General features: G+C 41.5%; 1 protein-coding gene across 1 annotated transcript in view; it reads right to left on the reverse strand.

Annotated features, from left to right (window-relative positions):
* bckdhb (branched chain keto acid dehydrogenase E1 subunit beta) overlaps window positions 1-19,332 on the reverse strand; it is a 58,237-nt gene that overhangs the window by 7,139 nt on the left and 31,766 nt on the right. The window contains exon 9 of the mRNA XM_074683660.1: window positions 6,085-6,171. Within this exon, the coding sequence (XP_074539761.1) occupies window positions 6,085-6,171 (87 nt within the window). The remainder of the gene's footprint in view (window positions 1-6,084; window positions 6,172-19,332) is intronic.

Below are 19,332 nucleotides of genomic sequence, written 5' to 3' on the forward strand. Positions count from 1 at the left end.
ACAGCTGGACAGAAAATGGCCACACAACTCAGATTTCATTCAAATCAGTGTTTATCTTTTGGGAAGTGCATCATTATATGTAATAAACTTAAATGTCAGAATAAAAATATGTCAACATTGCAGTACCAAAGAGCTTGCATCCTGCAGTGGTGCAGGGTTTAAAAATACTTCACAGTGGGAGCTTGGAGTTGCAGTGATGATATTGTGTCTTCTGACACAAAAATCAGAGTTTGTCAGAAACACCCGAAGATTTGAGGTTACGGTTAGACCGGGGTAGGAAAGTGCCAATATCACCAGCTAAATCAGCCGGGCCTCCAAAGCTGCTTGATCTGACCTAAGAGAGAGCTGAAAATACTCTTTAGTTTTCTTCAACATCCTGCTGAAGCTCCATAAACAATGTTGAGATCAAATACTACTCCAAACATCACATTACCCTGCGAGTCCAGTGAAAGAGTCCATAAACATATCTTCCTGTCTTAAAAAAATGCTTTAAAATTGCAAACACAACATGAAGTATGTTGATTTTGGTTCTATCATTCAGCTCAAAAAAAGACGAGCTGTAGATCAGATGAGGCTGAATAAATGTAACTCATAGGTTCATCTTTTAAGGAAGTTGCACAGTCTCAAAAAGCCTCACCTGACCAGCAGGGGTCTGCCTTATCCAAAAACAATTACTGTAGACTTCTGTGTAAAGCTGATGCAGAAGTATAAACCAAGCTCTAGGCCACAGCACAGCCAAGCAATAGATAACCACATGCATCAGCTCTTACCCCCAACCCAACAGGCTGGTATCTGTATCCAATTCTCTGGTCCTATAAAGCAGCCCCCTGAATAAACACGGTGCTTTGAAGGAAGTTTAGTGGACCTCATGCTGGAAAAAGACATGTGGGGGGAATGTCCTCACTTTTACATTGCAGCCTGATGCCCCGGGCCTCGATCTGCTGCTTCTCATCAGACAAGCCTGACAGCCAACAAGTCGTCTGATTCTTATTCAAAGGGCATTTAATGCAGAGAGCTTTCATCTTTAACCAACACCAACCGGGCCTGAGAGGAGACAGTAGTCTGTGAACTTCATCCCAGAACAGAGCCTCACCTCAGTGGGATATGCTGGGTCAATGTTGGGACTCTGTTAGTTTAAATTTCACATACATGAAGGGAGCACAGCTAGTGGAACTACAAGCATGGGATCCAGGTGCCCCCAGATAACTCTGACATCCCCCACTGACACAAAGCTGAAAGATACATCACTGCATAGAATTAAGTGCAGGAAAGACCACTTAGGACTTTAACGTAAGACTTAAGACCACTTCTTCGTTGCTAGGCACTGCCCAAGTAGCTGCCTGTTGCAGTAGCTCTCTCTTCTTTGTCCTTTTCTTGTAATTTTTTTTGTCTCTTTTTCGTAATCTTTGTATTTGGAGTGGATCATCACTTCGTATGGTTCATTGTTGGTCACAGACACCAAACTTTTTGTAGCTTCAGCGATATTTTTACTACTTTTCTCCTGTGTTTGTCTGGAGATCCTACATGTAACCATGGCTGCATTGTTTACAAGTGAAATTAGCTGTCAGCAGCCTGTAGCATGTCAATGCTAACTGGTGTAAGGCTTGATGATTTCCATCGAGGTGTGGAGGAGGAGGTGAGGACGACGTGCTGGTTCTCGGGTGTGAGCTGGGAGGTGACGACGTGGACCTGTCCTTCCATCCATCGTTGTTGGGAACATGGGATCTATCTCCGGTGGGATGGACGAGCTAGCCGTGCTAGCCCAGCGGCAGAGGGGCTGCCGGAGGGTAGAGTGGCATTGTGTTGTTCACGAACGTGGCTGACGGAACTGACATCGGACTCCGGCGCCACATTGGAGGAGCTTCGCCCGCTGTGGGCAGACAGGATCCAGGAGACAGAGACTGAACAGACTGCTGGGGAGACTCAGTCCTGGACCCTGTGGAGGTGGAGACTGGCTGGGCTGGAGAGTGGTGGACGGGCTGTTGTCATCTATTTTCTTGTGGACCTTTTTGCACTTTCTATACACTTTCTTCCTTTTGTTTTCTTAATTGCTGCTGTGACTCCTGAATTTCCCCTCAGGGATAAATAAAGTATTTTCTATTCTATTCTATTCTTTCTTAAGCTAATATGAATGTGCTTTTATTGGAATAAGTCAAATGTTCCTCCAAAACATGGGGTGGAGGGGTGGCTCATTACTGAAGAGGAGAGTGACTCAACATTCACTCAGTACATCCATTAGATCAATGAGAGCTTTGTCTTCAGCCACGTTACCCCGAGAAACTCTGAAATACAAACTAGTCATCAGCAAAACACCCTGCAGAGAGTTGACCAGTAACACTCTTTTTAAAGAGGTAAGGCTTTACTGGTTAAGCTAGGAATCAACCTAGCTTCCTTAAACCTTGCTATAGACCTATAACAGATAAGCTTGGAATTTTACTCATGCTGTATTTGTCTTCAAGTGACACAGTAAGGGCAGCAAAAATAGCACCCCAGAAGAGGTTTAGCCAGGTATGAATGAACAAACTAATGCAATAAAGAAAGAATGAATAAAAATAAAAGATCACATAGGTAAATAAAAAGCAAGCGCTAATAGCAAGGGATGTTTTACATTCCTTGAGTCTGAATCTGTGAGAGTTAAAGAGGTGTTATGCAAAATGGTAATTTCACAGATGTGCTTTAAAAAAATGTCCCAATGAAAAACAGATAAAGACAAATACACTGCAATATTAATCAATTTAATTGTAACACCTGGTTACTACTTTGGCCCTTGTTATAGAGCCATGTCTCTGAATAAAGTACATTATAGGAATCTATGGCTCTGATCATGTAACCTCACGAGGCTCATGGGATCTTTGTAAAATACAAAGTACCATTTCCATCTGCAGTTCATACCACAAAAGTCTACCGCTTTCCACATTTGGCTTATTCTTGTTGCAATTTGAAACAATTAATGTGAAAAGTATTAACAGATGGAAGTTTGCAGGTTGCCTTCATCATAATTTCTCTTGGAGGAAAAGAGACAACTCATGTTTCTAATTAATATCCAGAAATCTGCTGACCAAAGTCTCAGCTCACATTTCATCCAAATTGTTCTGTGACAAGTCACCTCAGATGAGACTCTGCTTTCGAGAGTTAAAACAGTGAAACAGACAGAACTGTCCTGAATATTTACCGATCACCTCAGAAAAGATGGGTGTTCATGTTTGACTTCAAATCCAATGGTTTAAACCAATACCAGATGAACTTTGCTCACTTTTACTTGTCTGCAAGTGACAATAAAGAAGGAACAGGAGAAGTAAGAATGGTATCGTACCCATTTTTATTCATTTTTATTCTTTGGCTTTTAACCCACCTTGAGACTCTGCTCATGTTTTAGTGTTTTTACGGTTTGTTTTAGTTTTTAATTAATTGTTTCATTGTTTTAATTATTTTTAGAACAATGTCACAATTTATTTTACTATGTGCACCTTTGTTTTAATGTTTTATTTGTTTTATTTACTCGTTTATGTCTGCACTACTTTTATGTACAGCACTTTGTTTCAGCTGAGGTTGTTTTAAAGTGCTCTATAAATAAAGTTGAGTTGAGTTGAGTTGAGTATAAGAGCAGAGAGAACTGTACAAACATTGTGGAAATTATTGCTTCAGTGAACTAAATTTGCCATCAACATTGGTTGATACTCCACATAAAATCTGACAGAAGTCACTATGAGGGTGCCTCTTCTACAAGACAGGGTTCAGGGTGTTATAGCACCATGCTGTTCAACCTAAATTGTTATAAAAACCAAACTACCAACAGAACCAGTCAAAAGGTTTTCTGTTCAAATTGCCTGAGCCATGTGAAAACTCCGGATCAATGTAATCAGCGAACAAACTAACAACTTACATCACCCGTACACAATGTGAAAACATGGAAACATGGAAATTAGAGGGATGACTCATCAGCCATTTGAGCTCTCTCTCTGACATGGAAGAGAGCAACAGCTGACGGTCAGAAAATGAGGAAGGATGAGAAGGATTCATTTTACTGCTTCACCTCAAAACCTCCATTTCAACATGAAAACAGCTCCAGGTAAAACATACAGGATTGTGTGTATCAATGCACTGAAAAATAAGGACACACACAAAAAAAAATTTGCTCCGAGATACCAGAGTGATGCTCATTGTAAAGATCCTTACATGGAGAAAACAGCCACCATGCTGAGAATTATCATCTCACCACACACAAATAGAGGTAATTACGATGATGGGAAGGGAATGCCTTGTCATGAAGTAATGTCACACTTGGTTAAGAATTTGTCATCATCTGTCTCTGGTATGTGTTGGTTACGGTGTCCAAGATTTTTGTCCTGGCAGCAAGAAGCAACATTTCATAAAACTTACTAAGGTAGTTTGAACTGATACATCAACAATCGCAGTTAAGTAACATGAACTTACCAACACACAACAGCAGCCGTAACTCTGAAGACTATACCTGCTACTCAACCATTTTTTTTATCCTAATCTTTAGTGAGGAGTTTGAAAGTGATCTTGAAATACTTATACTTTGTAGCTTCCCAAACGGGTTGATTTATGGCATGTTGACAACACCACGCCATCTGACAAAGTTTAGTAGTGAGGAGAGAGATCTGTGTTTTTTTTCTCTGCTAAAATGATTTCTGTGATTAATTTTGTAGTGATGGTGGACACTGGAGCCTAACTGTCAGACAGAAAAAGGACAGAAGATCAGAAGAAAGCTGAACAGGAGAGTGATAAAGCCGGAGCTAGAGCTAAAGGGCTAAGCCGTTTGTGCTAATGTTGATTCTAACCCACAGTCAGCAGTTATTCTGCAGTGGTCTGTTCCAACTTGAGAGTCTATCAATAAAATGAAGAGTGAGGTTACATTAGCTCTGCTTGGTAGATGACTGGCAGGACATAACCAGGATTCACTAACGTTACACATTACAGACACGTCTTAGAGCACCAGGCTGTCAGTAGTGCCTCATATGGACATCTACTAAACTATTGTTGAACTGACAGTGTGCTTGTTGTGACGTTGGCCTATGAATACTTTGTAGCAACAGGCTGCTAGTAGCGCTACATATAGCTGGCTACTGACATACGGTTCAAACTTGCATTTGCTTGTTGTCACATTTTAAACAACAGCGCTACATAACTGTAATGATTAATACTTTGCCCGATCACATTGTATTTAGTAAAATTTGTCTTGAAGGAGCTCAGCTGACCTAACGGTTTAGGCCTTGCTCTGGGTTCAAATCCAGCCTGTGGCCTGTTTCTTGCATGTCACTCCAAAATTCTTGCCCCCTTTCCAACTCTATCCACTGTCCTCTCCTGCTCAAATAAGGGCTGTCCAATTTAAGGCATGAAAAGCCAAAAAATTAACTTAACTAAAACAAAAAGTTGTCTTGACCAAAGAAAATGTGTTCCAAAACAAACACGCCTTGTTAAAAGTCACATCCTTACAACAGTGTGTGTGAGACTCCAGGCCAGAAGGTGGCGAGGTAGTCCAATTAAAACAGATCCTCCTCACAGCATCTTTAAGCAATAATAAACATCTGGTTGCCTTTTATCATGAAGAAAACTTCAAAATGTCATGTTTGAAAGAGAAAATCTACAGTCACAAGGTAATCTGATATGAACTTTTTGAAGTGCTCCAATGATGATTGATGGATGAAAAACAGACAAGAGTAGGGTTCCCATTTAGCTAATGTAATAGTTATAATAACATTTAGGGGCTACAGTGCCCCTATGTTGAGGACTCACTCCTTCCAGCACTGGTATTTGACTTTCCCACTTTATGCAGTACCTTTGCCTCACATCTCTTCCTCTTTGCTTTCCCTAAACTCCTCTGCACCCTCATGGGGAGGCGTGCCTCATGGTTTTAAAACCACTGCCCTTGGGCATTCAGTGAAAGGCTATTTTAACTTTATTACAAAGTTGGGCTTTTATTGACAAAGCCATTGCAACCTATTAACTTCAATACCTTTGAAGACCTTTTCCTACCCCTGGGAGCTACAGATCCCAATTTGAAAAAAAAAAAAAATCATCCAATTCAGTAAGTGCTCTCACATTTCTGCACACACTCACCTGTACTGAGGAGCTGATTTCAGCAGCGAAGCCTCCGGTCACTGGTGCCTCATGACTGATGAGTAGGCGCCCGGTTTTCACCACCGACTGCAAAAAAACATACAATCCAACAATTAAAAGTAATCACCTTTGGAAACCTACACGGTTTGAAGCAGGAAATCCCCTATAATGATTTATCAGCAATATTAAAGGAAAGCAATTTATGAGCGTCAGAGTCTATAAAAATTGGGCAATAAAAGGAGAGCAAAAAGCTTTCACTGGAAGCTTGTATAAAGTTGTTTGATAATATTTGCTTTGAAAAATCTGCAGAGGTGAGACAGACGCTACCAGAGATGCCATGCTGTGCCAGGAGACGGGTGTTACCAAGGGAATTTGGTCTGCATGAGGCCTGCTGTGGTATTTTATGTCCGGTTACTATTCTCTGGCTACATGTGTGTGTGTGGCTGAGTCCGTGTCTGCATATGCATGTACAAACTGAATGTGACACAACTGTATGAGCTGCAGAGCGCTGATTTAGGCTGGTACACAGGGCCAGAGGGACAATCATGGACATTAGAGGTCTTGGACTCCCAGGCATTCGCATTTGGGTTTTCTGTAACCTGACATTACTGCAGAAGGATGCCTCTGCTCCACCCGTTATCTAGCACAGCATAAAACCGATACTATACTATAATCTCATCCACTGGCCACTGCTCCAGACCAAAGCTATGTCTGTTCTGTGCAACTTCAGCAAAGCCTTCTTCTGCACTGCACAGTTTTGCAGGTCTGTTGCACATCTGTGAGTGGAATCTCTATGCATTGATTTTTCCAGTGAAGTATGAGCACTGAACTCAAAACGCTCAATTTAAACACAGGGAGGTAAATATCAGATACCTCTCTCTCAAAGCCACAGACCAAATCAAATAGCCACCGTAACTAAACCATAAACCAGCTAAAATTAAGCACCACAGGTCTCTATGGCACTGATGTCTTTTCCCTTCTAACAGGACCACATAGTATGAAATACAGCGGCAGTTTTGGGCTCCACGCTGATGCTAAACAGGAAAATGTTTGCATTACTGAGGTCTTGGGTTTGGCTGTGAAGAGTGAATAACTGTGGCAAACTGTGCCACTATCACATGCTGGTATTGGTGGCTAACTGAATCAGCACTGCCCTCTATGATACTAATACTGAAGCTTCACCTATATGCCTTTCTAGGGGACACAAAAAGAACTTGGGCTATTTGGGAGCTGGAATGCAATATTTGATCTAACAAACTAAACCAAGCACTGCATTTAGCTTTTCTACATCTAGTTTACCTGGGACACGTACCAAGCAATGCTAATCCAGTGGAGGTGAATGAGTTCAGCATGCAGAAATCACTGATTATATGACACTTTGTTCAGGAATGTGGAAGTTAGTAGCAACACTCGCAGACAATAACAGCTGGCAATCTGCACAGTGAGAAGGAATCAAGCGAGGGGTTGAGAGGAGGGCGATGTCTTGATTTGACATGTTGCTGTGAGGTTCGTCTTAGCGTGATGACTCATACAGGTGCGGTGCTGTCCAATCTTCTACCCCGCCCTGATGCTGAACCCATTCCTCATTTTACCAACACACACACACATTTACACACTGTGTTGACATGACTTCCAATTTGCACTGTGACACCAGCATCATGCAATCTCCCTGCTGGTCGTGCCCCTGCCGTGACGGCCATCATAGCATCGTGCATTCCTTGGATGTTTTTGACACAAAAGAAGCCTGCCACTGTTTTTACAATATCGTGGGATAGAATTTCAGACTCTGGGGCCTGGGGATCACTTCTGACCCAGTTAATAGTCTTATCCCAAAACCCTGTAGCATCAGCACAAGTAACAGTCTCTGGCAAAGCTGCCTCTGGGTGCCATAAACTGGTCCAGTTAGCTATTACAGAAGTACTGTTGCATGCCAGTGCATGATTTGACAGAGTGCTTAAAGAGATGGCAAAATGCTGTAATGTCTGGGACAGCTGAGTGTCACTGCATGCAGTGGTAGAGGGGAAAATAATAAAGTACAAAAAGTTGAGTTCAATTTTTTCTCATTGTACTGCAGCTTTAAACACACTGCCTTTACACTTTGTTTCTACATGTTTTGATTTTACAGCTGCCTATGCTTCACTTGCTATGCATAAATCATACATCTAATTATCATTTCAATTGTTTAAAGTGGTTTTTAATTCACCACAAAGAGCAGCAGCTATGTCTCAGTCTCAGGTTCAACCCCAGGCCTCACTGTACACAAGCCAAAGTGTCCTTCGGCAAGACATTTAACCTTTAACTGTGGCTGTCATCAGTGTGTGAATCAATATGTGACTCGTAACTCAGTAGACTGCAGCAAGCACTACAAAGTACAAATACACTCCATTTACATCATTAGTAATCTGAGTCATACAAGAAGAAGCCACATTTAATAACATCTCCCATTACCAAAAACTTCAAAATTAAACAGCTAAGGATTCAAATCACTGTTGATGTAGTTCCCAGGTGGTCTTCCTTGAAACTGCTGCTCCTGTCCTCCTGGGTAACACATTCTGGGGAAGCACAGGTCAGTTTCAGAGCATGGCCTACACCTACATGCTTTCACAAAGGTACACAGCTCCGTGAGCTTCTACTTAGAAACAGTGTGGTCGTTCTTTGGAATGGTAAACAAGCCAGAATGTGCCTTAATAAGCTCCAAAATAAGGTAGATCAGGGAGGTCTACTGGTTCCAAACCTACTTTTATACCATTATGCCTTTTGTCAACAACATTTGGCTCAATGGTTTCTTTCTCCTGAGCGGTCATATCCAATGGTTTAGTGTGGAAGAGCATGCTTATACCACTCTCCTGTTCCTTTCTTAGTTTTCTGCCTCTCCTTCACAAAGTGCTCACTGCAAAAAAAAACCTTTACAGCTTTAACCCCTATGTGAGTATGACTTTAAGTATATAGTACAACCCTAGCCAGTCATATTAGCAAAACTTTGTTATATTTAAGGAAACAGGTGCAGAGGGATATGCTAGGGTTTGTTAATTTGTAAAAAGGGAAGAAACTTATGACTTTACAAGGCTGCCCTTGGAGTTAAAGCTGCCAAAACATCACTAGTTGAAATACATGCAAATCCATGGTTAATTGAAATCAATATTCAAAACATCAGAATTTAAAAAAACAACAACCTTATATGTCATTATACAGAAAGGCTCATTAAGTTCCAGTTTATTATTCTATACAAACATACAGAACAGTTACATCCTTTAAAACTTTATGGGGAAAAGACCTTTTGGCTGCATTACAGATTATGCATAGTTTGACATTTTGTAGAATTGAAAGTATTTGTTTGAGGACATTCACACCAATCTAATTTAATTATAACCTATCCAATAGGATTGATTTTGAGCAAGAGCTCAGGATTTCAAGAGAGCAGTGCATGTCTGCATCCAGGGAATCAGTCGTCTTCTGTGCAGAAGAAGAGGCAGCAACAGGTCAGCTTACACACCATGTGGCTATCAATAAGTATACATGTATGTGTTTATGACTTATTTCTTCCTTTTTTTTGTCAATCACCAGACTTGCAGCTTAATTGGTTTTCTGGTGCTCTGCTGTGAATAACTTATCAGTGCACTGTTTTGTATGCTGTTTCATGTTGTCCCTGTTAACTGCCTGTTTATACTACTGTTGGTTGAAAAGAAGATTTCAGTATGCTCATGGATCAGTAAATCCAAGGGCATCTCATATTTGTAGACAAAAAACCACTAATACTGAGGGTATAACCAAAGTCAACAGAACTGATCCTTTAAAGAAACATCAGCATTATCAAAACCACCGACAGATGTTGGGTTAGTAAAAATGCATAAGCTTCTGTTGCCTACGAGGCTAGGACCTCAAATGCCCAACTTCTGTCTCTACCTCAGCGTACTCTCTGACATTCAGTGACACACAGTTTAAAAACAGCACGCTCACACAGAGTCGTTTTTACGTCTCTGACTGTGACAGCACACTAAAGTCTACATAGTAATTGTGGCTGTAGCCTTTAACCCAGCAGCTTCCGGTTGCCGGATTGGTTTTCAAGAGACAGGACTGTTCTCTGCCATGAGTGGTTTGACCCTTTTCTCAAAAAGTCACTCAGGGATCTGATCTGCACTTGACAGCCACCTTTAAGTTAGTACAACAGGGGCATGGAGCAGGGCAGAGCAGGATAGTGGTGAGGGCACAGGAAGTAATCAGACTCCACCAGGAGATGACCAGTTTCACAGGTCCAAAGGGAGAAAATATACGCCTTGTGCAAGATTAGACCGGTTAAATATGTTAGGGATCTTTCAGCGTAACGTCAGGACAGACATGCTAGTGAATGTCTCCGTAATCCTTTCACACTGTGAACTCGTGCCTGATGAGTTTATTACTGTCTCTCTAAATAAAGCCGCCCCCTCTTTCCAAAATAAGAGCAGTGAGAAGAGGTTGTCTCGAGTAAAGAACCACTTTAAGGTGGAAGGAGACTGAGGAAAAGGGTTGACAGTGCAGAAAAGGACACCAGTGGCAAAACAAAAAAGAGACAAGTCATTTTAGGGAGTGAGGCTAGACGGGCCTTGGATGAGGATTAAGTTTTAAATAGATCCTTTTCTGCTCCTGCGAGAGAGAGATATTTCAAAGGCAGTTTCATCACCTTAGAACAGCTGTAAGTAAATGACCAGTGGGTTATAGATACAAGTGAAATAATGAAATCTTGTCAAGTTTCTACAATTTCAATAAATAGAAAAGCTTACGTGTATTGTGAAAATCTATCCACTCTTTGGTTATTTGCTCTTATTTTATTTTAATCTTCATATTTTGATTTTTTCAGCACCTCTTTAGATCACTTTTCCTGAATATTTCAAGTCAAGCATCAATTTTGAATTTTTCCTGACACCGTTGGGCATCTGAGAAAAACCAACAATCTCCAACTAAGTCAGGCTATAAATTAGTCAACTTGTCATTTACTACTTAAATTTTCCCAGACAATAATTACATGACAACACAAGGATACACCCCAGGGCTGTGCTGCATTTAAGTGCCAGCTAGGACACTGTGGCATCACCTCAACGCCACCAGTTTCATTCCAGTGGAGGGTGGACACAAGCCAAAGTAAATATCAGTTGATAAGGCTGTAATTGCTTCACGCAGCATCCAACTTACAGTAATATGTCAAAATCTGAATTTCTGATAAACACACATACTCTGGTTTAAAATTTACATAATTTCAAATCAGCTTCTTTCAACAGTAAGCGGTTTGCTGGGTCCTCCCTGCCTCAGCCCCGGTGAGTAAAAATTAGGCTCCTGCCGGTGGCTGCTGGTGGTAGTTTGGCGGGGAAACAGCTCTGGTGGCTGCAGCTTTACTGCTCATTGTGCAGCAGGGCTGTCATTAGACGCAGAAGTCGTTCCACTGGCTGCAAGAGAAATGTCATGTTTACTGCCATTCCCATACACACCCAGACCTAATGAGCAGCATGGAGCTGGTCCTGCATTCACCCCGTTCCTCACAACTTCAGTCCCTCTCTACCTCCATGAGGCTCCTTCCATCCTGACTCCATCGTTATTCCATCCTGCGGTTTATCCCCTCCTTGTAAATCAGTTTTCTCATCGCTTCTCTCTTTATCCATCCCTGAAACCTTTCATTTTTCCATCTTTGCTGTCGTGAAGGCTGAGCTCCCAGTCCCAGCGCTTCCCACTGAGCGGCCTCACAACTCAGTGGCTGACGGCCAGTGACCTGGCATAGCCTCAGAGGACAAGGTCAGGGCTGTCACTCTCCCATGGCATATAAACCCATACACACACACACACACGCATGTGGTCAAACAGCACCCAGCTATATCTGCATGTGCACAAGCTACACTGACATGTGCACGACTGCTGCAGAAATATTTTGGCATTAGAGTGCCCGGTCTTAAAAGGAGACATCTGTGCATTACAAAACACATCAATAGTTAAATCTTAAATGAGTGTGCAGTTATCACTCTGCAGTAACTCATTCTGGATGGACACCATACAGAGAAGTTAATAAAAAAGTCCATGCTTAAAGCTAAATTTGGCTGTGGTTGGACTGCTTCAGAATCACATACTGTTCCTTCAAACTTTTCAAAATACATGCAAGAATCTTTCCAGAGGAAGCTGCCAACACGTATTTGTCAGATCTGTATTTTTATGCAACTAAACTGGCAGAATTATTCAAAATAGTGGTGATGAGAAAAATCTAAATCTGCTGTGCCTTTGCTTTATGCACACACATAAACACTGAAGTGTAGGCAACTCCCCAGCATACATTATGTCTCTTCCCCCCTCAGGCCGTCCATCAAAATGTGACAGAAAGAGAAAGTTCAGTTCAGTGCCGCCACCGAGGAGTCGTCCTTGCCGCTGGATCCGCTGGCTTCACTCCCTGCTGCCGACCCTGTAATTGTGCGGCTACCGCAGGGTCCTTACTCATGCGCCACCATGTGATCTCTGTGACAAATGAGGGTCAGGACAAGGCTCAACTACTCGCCAGGGCCTTTAAAGTGGCACCGTGCGATTAGCGGAGAGGGGTGAGCGCTGGGCGAACCGGAGACCTTGTTAAATCACAGCGCTGAGAAGGAGGCAGGGCGGGAGGAAACACAAACATTCACTCACTCTGTCGGTGCCATACAATCGCTGTCTCTCACCCTCATATACAGAGGGAACCAGGAGAGTGAAAAAAAGAGAAAGTGCAGAACAGCTTCGACGCTGGGCGGAGAGCCAAGCCATCCTCCACAGCAGCCAGGACGCCAGAGGAGACCTCAGACAGAAATAACTCCAAACATCCCATAAAGACCCATTAAAACCAATTCATCTCAATTACTCCCTGACACACACGCACGCACGCACACTGAAACACACACTACCTTTCTGCTCTGCAACCACACAGTGCCGCTGCATGTGCATCAGTGTGTACAAACAGACCCACAAATACTACTGTACACACTCCAACCTGATGACAGCTCTTTGTGAACTTCCCACAGCATGTGTGAGCGCACAGAGAGGTCGTAAAGCCAATCAATCACTTTTAATGGCCCCGTAAAATAGTGTGTAACATGACAAAGGGGTGGCTGGGTGAATGTAACATCCCAACTATTTCCTATAAGGACTTTTACTAAGCAGGATAACTTGTATAAAAAGCCAAATTATGTGGAACTTACAGTTAACAGTCTGGAGTTTATGCTTAGTGCAGTAAAAATGTTAAATGCTCAAAGTAATGCATTTAGGAAGGAGAATCCAAATCTACAGTGACCTCCTGGTTGAGGACACCTGACTTGTTTCTTATTATGGCTGAAAATAAACCACACGAGACAATTAACACAGCGAAATAGAGATGATTTACACTACTAACAACATATTTTACTCTTGTAAGTGTATTCTTCTTGCTACTTCAGGGTTGTTTGTTGTGTTGTGTATGTTTTTTGAGTATCTCCTTCAGACCAATAGTGAAAAAAAGCACTGCAGCATCTGGAGAAGTGCCTTTCCAACAACAACAGGCAGCAACCTGAAAAAATGAGGTTTAGGTCTCTTTCCCTCGTGCCACTCTCCACTCTCACCCTGTTTCATACTCTATCCACTGACCCCTTACAGAGGATGGGGGTCTTCTCAAAAAGATTTCTTTTTGACTATATCTTTAAAAACACATTTGAATTTTTATGTTTTTTAATCCATTGTTGGAACCATTTTGAACTTTTATTTTTGAGGATGGGTTTGTTGTTCATAAAAAGGAAGTATAATAAACCAAACTCTGGTTGGTATGTCCTCCAGGTGTGTAAGGCGTAACAGGGAGCACTCATCTTACAGCCAGGAGTAGTGACCTACTAAGAAACTGGAACAAGGTACTGACTTTATCGTCTTTGGTTAGTGGTGTAACAGCTGTAGCCGCTAACAACTAGCTTCCTTCAAGCTCTTTGTTTGGCGAGTCTAGATGATCCAACTTTTTTTTTGCAGGTGGCGTCCATGATGCCTTGAAATGTTTCTGTAATGTCACTGACTTATTGTATTTTATTTTTTTCACAATGCTGTTTTTTTTTCACTGTAAATTCTAGCAGTCACATGTTTGGATAAAATGAACAGCTCTTTAGAGTCAAGCCTGACTTTGATGTTTTAATTTTGTAACTTGTCTAGTGTTCATGGTGTAAATAATTAGTTTTGATTTGGTTATAGAGGAGTTAAACAATGGATCTTGCTTGGGACCCCAAGTAGTTTAGGTCTCTTTCCTGCATGTAGCTCCCCACCATCACCCTGTTTCCTGCTATATCCACTGTCCTGACCTCTCTGATTATGGGCATAAAAGCTGAAAAAAAGAAGAAGAAAAGAGTGATGAACAAAGTATTTCGGTTCAGGTCAATATTCCGGTTTCTGAAACATTCGGAATAACCTGTTGAGCTAACTGGACTATTCAGGGTTTACATGGTATACCATCAAAACAGTGATGCAAGGTCAACATTTCCGCTTCTTCTTCCTGTATCCATAGCAACAGCAGCAGCAGCCACACTGCAGACTTCCTGTACTCAAAAGACCAAGATTCTTTGCAAACAGAACATGTGCAGAACACAAATTACTGTTCTTTTCAATGTGGAGATCCCGATAGGAGTTTACATGACCAATTTTTTTGTGTTAGAAGAGGAGAAATACAAGCATATCACAGCTTTTAAAAAGGGTGTTGACATGGCCGTTTGCAACCGGGTAATTGCTAATATTCTGATTATGAAAGGGTTATTGATTGCATGTAAATATAGCCACTGATAGACAATGAAGTGGTTTCACCTTATACCCTCAACCTGTTCACCTGCGGCAGCCCACCTGCAGACTGTTCTGAATTTGATTTGAATACAGCCTGGATTCTACGAGGTGTTTCAAATCTCAATACTTCAGTGTCAACACTGTAGTTTTTTTGATTGACCTCATCTGACCAACTGAGTCGAGTTATGGTCTCACCAGAACTAATAGTATCCCCAAGTGTGGCCAAGTGTGAACAGACACCCGCCCACTGTAATTTAAGTTTTGATTTCATAACTACATCCTTCCATGTTTGCTACACAAAAAAAACCATCCAGGCAAGCACACAAACGCTCCAATACCGTGTAATAACCAGGTTAAAAATGTTACCTTTATAGAGAGACCGAGCTTAAGTGTGTACTCCAGAGGGTTCAGCAAAAACAGCTTCTAATTCAATTGGAATACGCCCTCATCATCACCGTAAACTTTTTCTAAGTCCCTGTCAATGCCTTATCAAACAAAGAAAGTCTGGAGTTTCCTTTCCTCCATAACTAAATCTGTTGACAATAGTTTTGTTGTATTTTTGTGTCTGAGTAAAATATGACACTTAGCAATTAGGCCAATATTTTTTGCCTAAGGGAAATTTTGAAAGTTGTATCACCAGTACCATTTGGCAATGCTGTAAAATATTCATATTATGATGACAAGTCTTAATCTTAGCACAGTTTTTGTGTCATTGCCTCATAAATACAACTAAACAGCAAATAGTACTGGAAGGAGCATAAAAGTTACCACACTGAAATAGAAGTTAAACTTTCCCAATGCGTCCAAGAAGAAACTTAGTGTTGGATTTTGAAAAATCAGTTTTTTCCACGTGTTTTATGAATATAAAGATAATAGTAATAAAAAGCAGCTCCTATGTAAAATGTGGTGCATCACAGCTGCAGAAACATCACAAGACAGGACCAGAATTTCATTAATGTCACCACAAGATTCAAAACAATATGAAGAAGCTATGAAGAAGGAAAGTAACACAACCCCCTGCTGCAGCACTTCACAAAGCTCCACCACAGGAAACTTGTTTAATGTGTCCCAGTGCCCGCGACATTCCAACAGCAGCACACAGGCGACTGCAGCTGGCTCCCATCATACAGTTTGGAGGAAAATTTCCTCCTGAGTACAAGTCGAAGTGACGCTGGTGACTGCAGAGACATTCACTCACCAGTCACCATAACTTGTTATGACAATTTGTTTATTATACTTTTTTTCACAAGTTTCTGTTGTGGGTCGAATTAAGAGATGTTATTTATTTGAAGAAGTAACGGGGCAAAAAAGGAAAAAATGAGGAGTAAAGTTTGTATCACTGCATTTGATTTTAAGCTCCAGGAGATTTTCAGAATTGTATTTCAAAGAGTTTCCTTTACAAAGGCAGATTTACTTTATCATTTAACAGTGCTGCACAATGATGGTTCAACCTAAACTTCAGTGATACTATCAGTGATCAATTTATCCTGCCTGTGTGCCTGTGAGAATAAAAAGCCTATTTGACGTCCTCAAGAGTTTAAAGAGGGGTTACTAAGCTTTACCTTGAATATCAGGCCTTCACAGGGCTGGCCAATCAGAGGGAAGGGGGTCTGTAAAGTGGAAAGCCTTAAAGAGACAGCAGCTAAAATGAAGTTTTTGGGACAGAGGCTTAAATAAGGGTTTTCTAAAAGTATTACAGGGACAATATAGGCCTAAAAAATCCCAATACCCTCTATTTAAAGGGGCTGTGAGGAGTTTGAAAGTGATCTTAAAAAAGTCTCCCTTCTCGATATCTGCCTGATCGTAATCCACACTTTGAAATGAGATTATCAACACCAATATTGCTGGTTAAACGTTACTTTAAATTGCTACTTCTTAGCTTCCAGCACAGGTTGACCAGGACTGGATTGATTCACGGCATGTCCAGGTCTCTATGACAACACCACGCAGGTTGATGAAGTTTAGTAGTGAGAAGAGATAAAACACAGAAATCTGTGCTTTTCTCTGCTAAAAGATCATTTCTGTGATTAATTTTGCAGTGGTGGTGGACACTGGAGCCTGACTGTCAGACAGAAGAGTAGAAGAAAGATAAACAGGAGAGTGATACAGCTCGAGCTAAATGCTAAAAGGGCTAAACTGTTAGTGATAATGTCTATTCAAACCCACAGTCAGCAGTTATTCTGCAGTGGTCTGTTCAAACTTGAGAGTCTATCAATAAAATGAAGAGTGAGGTTACGTTAGCTCTCCTTGGTAGATGACTGGCAGGATATAGCTAACCAGGATTCACTAATGTTACACACTACTGACATGTCTTAGGCTGCCAGCTGGGCTAATTATAGACAGCTACTAAACTACTTACAAACTGACAGTGTTTACTTGTTGTCACATTAGCCTACAGATACCTCGGAGCACCGGGCTGACGATGTTACTAACATATAGCCAGTTGCTACAACGTCTGCTTGATTTCACGTTCTCAACTGTATTGCTACGTAAACTGATAAATACCTTACCTCGGCGCGTTGTATCCAGTAAAAAGTTTTCTTGAACAAAGAAAATTTGTTTTGATCTGATCTTCATTTAATTTCAAAATAACAAACGCCCCACTAAAAGTCATTTATGACAGTATGCAAAGACTCAATTGCAAGTGCAATTAAAACAGATCCTCCACATAGCATCTTTGAGGGAAAGTCATTTTCCTGCATCAGTTTGAAGGATTTCTAGGTGTATTACAAAATGGATAAATGTAGCTAAAATGAACTTTAGGATAACCCTTGTAGTTGTATAAACGACATCAAACGTAGCCAGACTGTGGAGTCAGAGGTTCAGTTAGAACATACAAGATAAGAAAAAACTACTTTGAGCAATCGTGAACAGAATTTAAATGTGTTTTTCGTTAATATCAAGAGCATATGTGAGTGGAAAAACATGAAAACTTCAGTTTAAGATTTTTTTTTTGTTTGAATTGCCTTTTGGTTTTGTTTCAGGTTATGTAACTTGACTTCATGATTCATGACTAATTTCTGAAACGACCTGGCGAATCCTTGGGCAGCAGATTATCTGGTGGTGTGTGTTATGTCTGAGCAGACCTCTTGGATGTTTCCGTGCCCCTGTGACTTCAAACGCCCTGCCTTTTCCACTCCTTCTCAGTCCTGCTATCGGCCTGCAGGCAGACCTCAATGATCTCAATCTGCCCACACCTCTGGCCAAGGCTAGTTGACTAAGCTGTCCTCTGAAGTGGAAAACGGACGACCTGGCCCAAATAGGCTTAAACCAATCCAATGTAAAAGGCCGTATGGTTTTAAGGGACTTGTTATGTAACAGAAAATTGTCACTGCTATCACTATTACCATGATTATTGTGTAGTATTAAAATCACATTTAGCCAAAAAACACAAATGCTTTCGTAAAAGACGACAGCTTTATGATCACAAATAATGCAACCTATTTCTAACTATCCATCAGAGCTAGAAGCTTTTACGATTTTCAATGTGGTAACCATGAATTTGGCTACATTTCTCCAGTGAGTGACACCAGCAAGAATTTGAGAAATCTCCACTGCCTAGCTGTGGAATTTTAGCACTAGCTGCTGCCAGGAGGAAGAATGGAAAAGAAGTCAGTAGCAGAAAGTCGAGCAGGGGGTGGGAGGATTGGACAGGACACAGAGGAGGGGGACTACTGTACTTAACATATTTGTGAAAACCACAAATAAGTGCCCTAATCAGACAAATTTAAGACACACACACACTAAATCTATTTATATCGCTCAAATGCTTTTTACTCAAGTGCCAGCTCAGGGTCTCTGCTTTTTGCAGTTTTGCATTACGCCATACTTTTCAACAGCAACACCACGAGAGAGAAAGAAAAGCCCATCACCAAAAAACAACCATGAGTAATTTTCCACTGATTCAGCTGCAGCACAAGATGACTGACTTATGACACACACACCAGCAAAAACATATCGAAGGCACCCCGTCTCCCTTAATTCCCCCTCAATAGATTCCAATCTTCATCCATCTCTCTTGCCTCTTTCTTTCCTAGGACTCAGTCTGCAAAGCGCACAGCGTTAACATTGTAATTATAGACCTGGCCTACAATAATAAGACTGCGGGAATTGGGGTCCAAACCTCTGGCCACTTTCTTCCTGTGCCATTTTCTTTTTCTCATATTGTTTCCAGTTTATGTGTGTGTGTGTTCGTGACGGCAGGCCAAAGATATTAGGATTGATGTGGTGGCCAGTGAGCAGATACTGGCTGAGACCCTTCAATTGAAAGGGAAACACAAGCGCAAGCCCGGTCCGTCTGTGTGCTAATCGCTCGCAGGCTGCCTGCCCCATCCCTGGCCAGGCTCCAGACCACAGATCCAGATAAAGGCTGAGTCTGCTCAACACTGTGCTGGTGGGTGTTGAATCGTCTCAGGTCTCACCGAGGCAGCGGCCAAAACAGAGGCCTCGCAATCCCCCTGACTGTGGAGGTTTCAGGCAGAAGGT

Source organism: Halichoeres trimaculatus, unplaced genomic scaffold (genome assembly GCF_033239565.1).
Source record: "Halichoeres trimaculatus isolate MK-OKI-2021-1 unplaced genomic scaffold, fHalTri1.1 fHalTri1_scaffold_12, whole genome shotgun sequence".
In the NCBI taxonomy this organism is placed as follows: domain Eukaryota; kingdom Metazoa; phylum Chordata; class Actinopteri; order Labriformes; family Labridae; genus Halichoeres; species Halichoeres trimaculatus.